This window comes from Cornus florida, unplaced genomic scaffold, assembly GCF_030987335.1.
Source record: "Cornus florida cultivar Cherokee Brave unplaced genomic scaffold, ASM3098733v1 CherokeeBrave_3.0.0_Hap2_Chr02, whole genome shotgun sequence".
Taxonomy (NCBI): Eukaryota; Viridiplantae; Streptophyta; class Magnoliopsida; order Cornales; family Cornaceae; genus Cornus; species Cornus florida.
The window spans coordinates 32,965,806-32,976,181 of NW_026775572.1; the positions used below are offsets into that span (position 1 = coordinate 32,965,806).

A 10,376-nucleotide genomic window follows, 5' to 3' on the forward strand; every position below is an offset into this window, starting at 1 on the left:
CAGCCAAATGGACTTACAGAGGAACAACTTTTTAATAAGCCAGCATACAAAAAATCACCAAACAGTCTAATTTTTAGAAAATGACTTTTGAGAGGTGGAAGCCCGTTTAACAGCTCCAGGAGGCCACCCAAACACACCTTTAACAGTGGATTGATGAAAATATAGTTGACTTATGCATAATCGAAAAACGACGGCGTTTTACATGACTAAATAAATCCTGAATAATGCCTTCTTTCGTCATTAAGAAAGAAATCTCTGGGTATTTTCGTCCCTTAAAAAGACATTTTACAGAACCTAGGTTTTTTGGCGAACGGATATAAAAGCTCAGGAGAACCTAAATTGGAGTCTCTCTCTCTCTCTCGCTCTTCTTTTCGGTAACGTCTCTCACTCTCTCGAACTATTGTGCTTTAGATTTCGCATAATTTTATTTGTGCTCATGTTGTGATTTTGTGAATCTATTGTTTTTAATTCCTTTTTTTTTTCTTTGTAAATTTGTTCAATTTTCATGTTGTATGTATATATATTTGTTTGTGTATTTGTGTTCGTCTGTATATATCCATGTATAAATGCGTTGTGTTGCACGGTGATATATTATAATCTTGCTTGGAACTGAGTCGATATGAATTGGTCGTTTTGTTGAACCTATATGCAATTTTTTAGAATTTGTGTTTGCACTTTATGATTATTTGGTATATACTGAGGAAAAAAATGTATGATTCTTAGATAATCAATGGGTTTATTCAAGTTCTTTATCTTTATTGTTTTGTTAAATGAACAAATGCTATACAAGTATTCATCTGAGCAATACTATACAAGCCAATTGGGCATAAGTCAACTCTCTCACAAAGTAGTAAGGTCCGAGAGGCGATTTATGCAGACATGGGGAAGATAATGTTAAGATGGATGATAGGAGTCACTAGAAAAGATGTAAAACTACTTGTTTGACAAAAAGAAGACAGACAAGATGTAGGCCCGATGAGACCTTATTTTTAATATATTTTCTCATTTCCGTGGTGGGTGGGGATTCCCCGGTGACAACACTGGTGTAGCTACTTTAGGTGAAAGATGTCGGGGAGTGACCGGGTTATAAGTCGGGCAACAGTGTTCTCACTTCCAGGAAGACCTACGTCTAGGAGGGGGATTTGCCCTCTGAGGAGAGAAGTTTTTGGGGGAAATGAAATAAATTAAACCCCTTCGCCCGACTTTCACTCCATTGATTTGTTTGAGTAGGAGCAATACCTATTAGTGATAAAACAAGAGAGAGTAGATTTAGGTATTAAGATTATATACTGTGGGGACCCATTTATCCGCTGGTAAAAAAAGGTGGATTTATTAAAACTAGTAATTACAATGATTTTTAAAAATTAAAAATAATAGCAATGTGGCTTGTAATAGAAAAGAATGAAAAAAGAGAATTTGTGTGGTTGAACTTGATGATAATGATGAATTGTATCTAGTTATATTATAGTCTTACACTTCATGAGGGACTCACATGAAGTGTATCTATTGGTCCTTATTGTTTTCTCAACCTGATATATATATATTTCATTTGAATTACATTATATATGTAAAATAAAAATAAAAAGTTTTTCTGAATTCGTGATACCTATAAACATAGGTTATGAAAGCCAATTAGTTCTAGAGTCTTTCAGAACTTGATCTTACAAAGATGCTACTCTAGTTCAAAAACTGGTTTATTTTTTATATATTAATTATATAACTTTTTTTCTTTTATAAATATTTTTTAATGATGTATCTTGTGATGCACATCCCTATATCATACACATATATAAATTTAGATGCAAATGTGTGTGATTTTTATAAGAATTTCAGATTACAAGTTTTAGATTAGTCATCTCAATTTTTTCAAGCCAATGAATTTTTATATGTATTTCCCCTTGATAGTTGGGTTATTTTTAATGAAAGCTTTTCTTTTGGGTCATATCAATGTCAGGTGCTTTGATCATTAAAATTTGGGGGCTGTGAAACAATCCGCAAAGATGCAGAACGATGAGGGAAAAAACATGGATCTTTACATCCCCAGGAAGTGGTTTGTTTTTCTGAGTGTACTTTTATATCTTATTGTTGCTTCTGTTGAGTGGTGTACAAGAGATTTACCCATTATTCATCATGTTGTTGCAGTTCTGCCACGAACAGGCTGATCACTTCGAAGGATCATGCATCTGTCCAGATTAATGTTGGGCATTTGGACGAGGCTGGTTGTTACTCTGCTCAATTCTCTACTTTTGCTCTCTGTGGTTTTATCCGAGCACAGGTTTCTGCTCTTGATTGTCTATTGTATTTGAAGCACTGGTCCTGTTTTTAGTAAGCACGGCATGCATTTAATCGTCTTATAAATGTTTGTGGTACAAGTTTATGTGATGTAGTATTTATTTAGATACATCATGTGTTGAATGGTAGCTCACTATGAATGTCTAATTGATTTCATAGTAAATGAAATCAAATATGGTAGAATTATTTCTTGTTGTAGCAAGGTGAGGGATTTGGTATCTCGTTGCTTAATTTTTGTTGTTTAGTGAGGGATTTGGTACCTCATGTGGTTTGTATGATTATTCGCGAACCATATTTAAGTAATATGACAATATTGGGCTTGAAAATTAATGTGTGATGATATATAATAATCATTGGCTCATGAAATAATTTTAAGGAGGGAGAGATTGCAAAGTTTTTGGAGTGGGGTTTGGATTAGTTATTGTGTTTCCCCTTATAGTCTAACAAAAATGTTATATAAAATAGCCTAAGTCCCCACTTTTGCTATAACTTTATTTTTGTATTTAGATTTTAGACTGGTCGAAGGTAGGGTGGTGACTATTTGGATATAAGGATTGGAGGTGATAGAGATTTTGGACGAAAATGAAAACTTGACCTTACGTTTAATATTTTTTGTGGTGTTGAGAGAGCCAAAAAAGAAACGAAGATAGAAGGGAGACGAAGTAGAGAGTTTGCTGCAATATCACTGCATCGTCTTGACAGCTTGATAATTATTATAAACTGAAGCCATACATAAGGCCCTTTGTCAACTACCAAGGATTATTACATGAATACGTTTTTACCATTTTGCTCTGTTAAAAATTCATAATCTCAGTTAGCAGTACTCATCATTCCCTCACTTGTGCAGTTGTTGGTCAAACCATCTTAATTGATTTTTTCGCAATAGTGCTTAGAGTCCGATAATGATCCTTGCTACATGATTGTCAACTTATTATTGATATCTTGGTGCAAGGGATTGTGATCCTCTTAAATGAAATTAAAGAAATTATACTTTTCTCTTGAATCTGGTGGGATTGCGCTTAACTATCAGATGTTTAATTTGTAGATGCTGAGAGCTATATGTGCAACTTTAAACATTTGTTTATAATGCATGTTATTCTTGATTAAAAGATTTTTTTTTTTGGGTGGGCCATGTGTTCCATTTTTTGTTGATATGTTGATATATGGATGTCATTGAGCTTTGTCAAATGGCAATTATTTGCAGGGAGATGCTGACAGCGCTCTTGATCGGCTCTGGCAGAAAAAGAAAGTTGAAGTGCGGCAGTAATTGACATTGCTATTCGGAATTGGCTCTTTGGGCAATTTGCCGTTGAGATTCCATTTTGATTTCACTAAGTTTTTATATTATGTACTGATTGAATTTAGAGTTTTTGAATTAAAATTTTGAAAGACTCTGCATCTTACGAATCTCTTTCGGGTTGCGGATTTAATGACATTGTTTTAACTCTTCCAATAGCTTGTTGAAAATTTCGTAGTACTTCTGTTCTTCAGGAACTTGGTTGGTGCAATGGATACTCTAGGCATCCCCACCTTCTTACAACATTTCAGATTAGGGTAAATTACAGTTATCTCTTTGCAAATAGGTCAAATTACGCTCGCCTCCCCTCCAGTTTGGATAATTCCACTCGCCTCCCCTCCAGTTAAATCCATTGTAACAAGCACGCCTAGCTTCCATTGTAACAAGCACACCTAGCTTACTCTCTTATCCTAAAAAAGCAGTTAACACTCGTGTCAATTCTCTCTCATCCTAAAAAAAGGTCTATTTTAAACAAATTGCCCTCGTAGCTTCTATCAAATACACGGTGTTCTGTAATGCACATGTTCTGCATACGTACAAGTCCATTACAGAAAGATGAAGGCCACGGGTCTCAAAAAAACTCACAGAATTACTAATAGGAGGATGAATGTAGAGGAAGAACTTCGCCTTGGCATCCCACGGCAAGCCATCTCTTGGATCGTGAATCCGCCTCCCAATATGAAGCGTCAACGGGTCGAGGATGTCTTGAAGTGATTGAGTCGGCAATGGGGGTTAAATCTTGGTCGAGATGACGAAAAGTTGGCCAGAGTTCACAGAATTGCGTTCGCGTGGGACTTTGTGGGAATTGAAAAGGTTGATGTAGGAGAGGAGTGAAGAGAGGAGCGTAGAGAGAAGGGTGAGTGTGAAGAGAGAGATGATAGAGGAGAGAGGAAGTGTATTTGGCGACACAGAGAGAAGGGGAGTGAGGGCAGGAGCCATAGTGGAGGAAGGAGATCAGGGTGAGGATGGGGAGAAGAGAAATGGAGGGAGGGGTGCGCAGGTTTGAGGGTGTTGTCGGGTTACGCGCACGATAATGTTGTCATTCAATGGCGAAGGGTTCCGGAATTTCGACCGTTACCTGGCTGAGAGAGTGGTGTGCCGACGGTGGTCATGGTGGGTCAACAGGTTGAGGACGAGACTGAAGACGAAGTGACAAAGCAGCGCAGAAACACAAATTTCTCTCTCTACTTTTTTGGCTTATAGAACAATGATGGGCAAAAATCTTTGTACAACTGTTAATCATAATTTACAATGTAAGATTTTTTTGGATTTAAAATGCATTAAAAGAACGAGGACAGAACTGTAATTTCATTCACCGGATTCAGATTATCCAAACTAGAAGTAAAGAGCGAGGGGAGGTAACTTCAAAATTTTCAAGCAAAGAAGTTATCAACCAGATTCTTCACTAGAAGTTGCGTTTGGAGCACCAAATTGGCCACGGATTGGAATTGAAAAAAATTCATTTTAAATTTTAAACAAATTTTTTTCCAATTCTAAATTCAAATTGTTACTCAAACATGGTAGAAAAGCAATTCTGTGATGAGGATAGAATACCAAACTGGATCACAATACCATGCAAGTTTTGAGGGAACTTAATATTTATGTGTATACATATAACATATATATGTATGTTTCTAACCAGATACTCTGTTTTAAATTTTGTGTGTATATTTATAACAAATATATTTATGTTTATAAGTAAATAAATAAAATCCAAAGAATATATTTGCCCATGATTTAGTGCAATTTACCCCACTTTATATTTTGAATTGCGGGGAGGGTTTAGCCAAGAGAGATGAAAAATTAAACATGCCTTTCCATAATTCCTTTGCTGAATACAACAATGTTCTGGAGACCTTTTTATTCAGACAATTGAAAGAGAAAAATAAAATAAAATAAAATTCTGGCACAACACTGTAACACACATCAGTCAGAAAAGCCATGCAAAGTAATGCATGGTTTGGTTGTTTTCTATCCTCTAGCTTCATCTGCTCTGGCAAGCCCCATTTGTTTGAACCCCCTGGAAGGTTCTCCTTGATAACAGGAATGTCTAGAAAGTTCTTGATCTTTCTGTCCTCTAGCATCATCTGCTCTGGCAAGCCCCATCTGTTTGAACCCCTGTAAGGGGCGGCGTAGATCTTCGCGCAATGGAAGGTTCTCCTTGATAACAGGAACGTCTAGAAAGTTCTTGATCCATGCAGCAAATGCAGGATACTTCACCGAGTCCATTACCTTGAAACCACCTACTTCCTCCGTAAGCTGGAACCAGTATGCAATCCAACCGACCACGATATCAAGAAATCCTATGCTATCTTCTCCTCCGAAGAACTTTTTCCCGGCAATCTCTCCTTCAAGAAACCGCAATGCCGCCTCCATCGATTCAACTCCATTTGCCTGATCTTCTCCACTTGAAAAAAATGCCTGCCTTGCAGCTTCACAAAACTGCACCAAGGATGATAACAAGTATACTACATAAGCCTTTTACTCCCTCCATTCCAAAATAATTGGGTGCTTTGAGAACTGTGATTCACAATCAATTCACAAAGCAGTCAACTATTTTGGGACCGAAGGAGTATATACTAAGTGTGCCAAAGTAATTTTTTATAAAAAGTTTCATGTGCACCTAATTGGACAAGAAGAGAAGATCAGATTAATTTACCCAAATAAAAAAAAAACCACAAAACTTGGAAAATAAATAAATAAACACAACTTATGATCATAAAAGATATTCAGGAAAAAAAGTGAAAAGACAAACACACTACAAATCTATAAAATGAAAAAATTTGCACAACTTATGGTCATAAAAGAGATTCAGGGGGAAAAAGAGAACACACACACACACACACATCACAAATCTATACACTATATAAAATATTAATAGTTTTATTTTGTTATACATATATAAATGTGCTGAATTTTATATAATTTAATTGATTAAAATTATAAAACTTAAAGAAATGTTGGCCTGAAAACATTCTAAAATTGAAACAAAAAAAAGAAGATATTGAACGTTTTCCTGAAAATGTTAGGTGTAAAAAAATATATATATACATCTCCAAGTGAAAACTTTGGCATAATACCTTTCAAATAAAATCTTTTGCATAATGTTCAATAATTTGGAGATAATTGTTGCAAGCCTAGTTGGTTGTTCTGGGATCATAGTCATCGATTTCACCTAAAAAAAAAAATTTGTCATCTTAAACAGAGCAACTGTAGGTCAGATCTGTAATAATGTGTCCCAAAAATGAATAAATTTTGATCAATAACAGCTTCCTAAGTGGATATATAGTACCCCACACACACTGGAGAAAACAAATACAAAATTGTAGTGTAAAAATAATAATAATACCCATCTTGAGAAAATTTACTCAAAACAAAATAGTAGTGCTAAAGGTTACTGTACCATAATGAGATTATAAGACATGCTATTCAATACATATATCATATGGTGAGAGGAAGTGTTACCTTTTCATCTACAAATTTAGCCCAGAAACGGGCATAAGCTCTTTGTTGAGGATGTTTGGGCAAGATAGGATTGTGTTTCCATGTGTCATCTATGTATTCAAGAATGACAAGTGATTCAGATATGGGCTTTCCACCATGGATGAGCACTGGAACGTTCCTGTAGATTGGGTTGGATTGAAGAAGCAATGGGCTCTTGTTGAACAGATCTTCTTCTACAAACTCATATTCAATGCCTTTCAATTTCAGTGCCCACACAATTCTATATGGGAAGAGGCTTGCTTTTGTGCCCAGAAGCTTCAGATCAGACTTACCCATGCTTCCCTTCTGTTACTTCTTAGTTTTCTTATGTGGAGTATTGTTTTTTTTTTTTTTTTCTTGGAAAGTACCTTAATGGAGGAAGACTTCAAATTTTTTTGTTTTTTTATCTTTCTTTTAACGTTTTTTTTTAATTTTTTTTTCCTTACATATTTTTCCTCAATTTTCATTCATTATAAGCCGTATAACTCTAAGATTAATTATGCGACAAAAAATATTAATTAGATTGACTATATATTAGATATTAAAATGTTACTTTTATATTTTTCGCCTAAGGCCTCAAATTATATTGAGCCGCCTCTGTGTGGTATGTTGATGGAAAAATGGTTTTCAAAGTGAATGTCAGTCCAATAGGCCAATCGAATCACTTATAACCTAATTATAATTTTGATATGAGTTAAAGTAGGTCTATGATAGGATCCACTTTAAGACATATGATGATAATAATTAACTGGGTCAGGTTATTCGGCCAGACGAATAGGCCTGATTAACATCGTATTGATAATATTAATGGAATTATATAGTAAATGCAATTTTTTTTGGATAAGTAAGTTAGTAATTGTATTTTTAGTTATGTGACAAGATATAATTGATTGAGTTCTAGAGACGTGATATATCACCAGATAAATCTTTCTCTTTTTTTGTCCTTTTATAGTTAGTTTAATTTACAGAAATAAATAAGGAAAAAGGAGAAAAGAATTTAAATCCAACAATCACTCAACCGTTAGAGCCTAATTAGTATAACTATTGGGAAACGTGCAAATTTTTAAAACTTTTGAGGGATTTGCAATCATGGATCTTGATTCATTACATAAACAAGTTTTATGCAAAGATAAATAAAAGATGATGCATAATTCAATAAACAGATTGAATACTTACATCAAAGGTCTGAGTAAACCTTTTGAACTTTCCTCTAAAGTGAATGTTCTCACTTATTGTAGATCCCTTTAGCAAGATCCTTTCTCATTTTTCTTGATTATTATCTTTCCTTTAGGAATCACCAATATGCCTTGATGAATGACCTTGGAATCTAGGCTTGTGGTAGCCTCCTTTAGAAGAGAAAACAAAACTCTAAAATCTAGAGAGAGAAAATGTATTCCTTTTTCTTGTTCTAAAAGTCACACCTAAAATATACATGAACTCATGTATATATAGGCAAAATAAAAATAAGAATAAGGAAATAATAAATCATTCTCCATCTCTAATTCAACTTTCTCAATTCTAACATGACTCCAATATCAACTTGGGCTATTGGTGAGAATCCTTTTGGACTTACTATTTTCTTGGCTCCTATAAATTAATAATTGGTCCGGTCCATTAAACCATGGACCCAATTCAATTAATTCATAAATTAATTTCTACTCCACTAAAAGAAATTAATTGCACTCCAATTAAATAGTAAATAACCTCTAAGTCAATGTTGCACTTTGACCCCTCTATGCTTAATTATTTATCGGATAATTAAAGCCATCAATCCGACAACATAATTAATATAATTATTTTGTTACCTTCGATTATTTCCGGCTCGATCACAATAAAATATTTATTTGACAAAAAATAATAATAATTTATTAAATAAATATATATAGAAAACATTTGTCTAAAACATACGAAGGCCTTCGAATTTAATTTGTGATCAACCATAATCAAAACAAAATAAATACAAATAGTACTGATGCAAATATTAAGAATATAGATCTCTAATTATTAATTACATAACTACCCAAAGTGTCGATCTAAGGATCCCGAGGTATCCGCCGAACAAATCAAAGTAATTATTAATTAATAAAATAGTCTATATTTCTCTCATGCTTGAGAGTCAAAAGCCATGACTGTGATAGACAGCAATTGCATACGACAACTCTCGTAATATATCTCAATCTATCGTGGACTCGGTTTAAGTCTTAACTAATTAAATGTCTATCCATAATTACTGACTTTAAACCATTTATGATTACTAATTTATAACATAGTATTAATTGCCATTACATACATATATAAAAATATTTTGTAATCAAGTGGACACAATCAATTCCATAATGAATCGAAAAATAATACATTCCATTCACCAATTGTATAATGCTTTAATAATAATATCCAGATAAGAAACCATGACTTTTACAATCCAAAATTAGAATTTGCTATGCTAGGGCACACATATCCTAACAATAACTTCCTTCACTGAAAGGAGTACGTGGTGAGACCGTCAGAGCCCAACTAATTCCCCTCATTCAGAGGAGTGGTGAGGGATTTGAGCTCTATTGTCAGAATTTTTGTGAATGAAAAAAATATACCATACTATATAGATATTTTATCATATTCTGACTCGATGCATAATTCAGCTTGTTTTAAAAATTATCTATTTATCATGTAAATTAAGAGTTTTTATAACTGTGTATTGAGAGAGTGCCACATAAAAATAACAGTAGGTGTTATATACTTTCTCTGTTTCTCATGAATGGATGTATAAAATAAAATAAAACCAACAAGTTGTCACATGTTAGCTTTACTTTATTAAGTTAAGATAGTTATTGTTTTAAAATTTCTTAAATTAATGTTTTTATGTACAAAAATTTAGACAATCTGTCTTTTACCCAATGTCTCTTCCAATATTTTTATTAGTCCACTTGCCAAGGTCAAGTTCCATATTAAATTGTACTTCTTGATTGTTATGAACTGTATTTGTTCAGCTGTGGACACCTCAATCGAGAATAAAAATGATATAGTATGGTACTATAATATAAGAGCATTTTCAATGCAAAATATTATATTTTTATGTTAAATTTATATTTTAAGAAGAGTTACAGTATCAAAATGTTATATTTTTACAATTCTGTTCCAATGGTGCATTTCATTCAAAATGATATTTTTTAATACAACAACTATTCTATATTTTGAGAGCTCATTGGAGTGCCTTATTTTCATTTTAACAACTTTTAACAATCTCAAAATATTAGATATCATTTGAGAACCTATTGGTGTGACTTATTTTCATCCACTTACTATA

At 33.6% G+C, this 10,376-nt stretch overlaps 2 protein-coding genes across 2 annotated transcripts; one reads left to right on the plus strand and one right to left on the minus strand.

Moving 5' to 3' along the window:
- The first annotated feature begins 259 nt into the window (after positions 1-259).
- On the plus strand, positions 260-3,745 carry LOC132294591 (small ribosomal subunit protein eS21y-like). Its single transcript, XM_059792500.1, has 4 exons — positions 260-374; positions 1,955-2,050; positions 2,143-2,275; positions 3,497-3,745. Exons 2-4 carry the CDS (start codon positions 2,001-2,003, stop codon positions 3,557-3,559), a joined length of 246 nt encoding a protein of 81 aa, XP_059648483.1. The 5' UTR covers positions 260-374; positions 1,955-2,000; the 3' UTR covers positions 3,560-3,745.
- Positions 3,746-5,560: 1,815 nt separating this feature from the next.
- Positions 5,561-7,586, minus strand: LOC132296006 (glutathione S-transferase U7-like). Its single transcript, XM_059794260.1, has 2 exons — positions 7,055-7,586; positions 5,561-6,031 (listed from the first exon to the last, which is right to left on the minus strand). Exons 1-2 carry the CDS (start codon positions 7,367-7,369, stop codon positions 5,561-5,563), a joined length of 786 nt encoding a protein of 261 aa, XP_059650243.1. The 5' UTR covers positions 7,370-7,586.
- Positions 7,587-10,376: the final 2,790 nt, after the last annotated feature.

Bases quoted from the DNA above. Each gene is read 5' to 3' on its own strand.
- LOC132294591 (XM_059792500.1), top strand. From the start codon at position 2,001: ATGCAGAACGATGAGGGAAAAAACATGGATCTTTACATCCCCAGGAAG. The intron at 2,051-2,142 runs GTTTGTTTTTCT...ATGTTGTTGCAG, and splicing joins CTTTACATCCCCAGGAAGTG to TTCTGCCACGAACAGGCTGA. The intron at 2,276-3,496 runs GTTTCTGCTCTT...AATTATTTGCAG, and splicing joins GTGGTTTTATCCGAGCACAG to GGAGATGCTGACAGCGCTCT.
- LOC132296006 (XM_059794260.1), bottom strand. From the start codon at position 7,369: ATGGGTAAGTCTGATCTGAAGCTTCTGGGCACAAAAGCAAGCCTCTTC. The intron at 6,032-7,054 runs GTAACACTTCCT...TCCTTGGTGCAG, and splicing joins CTAAATTTGTAGATGAAAAG to TTTTGTGAAGCTGCAAGGCA.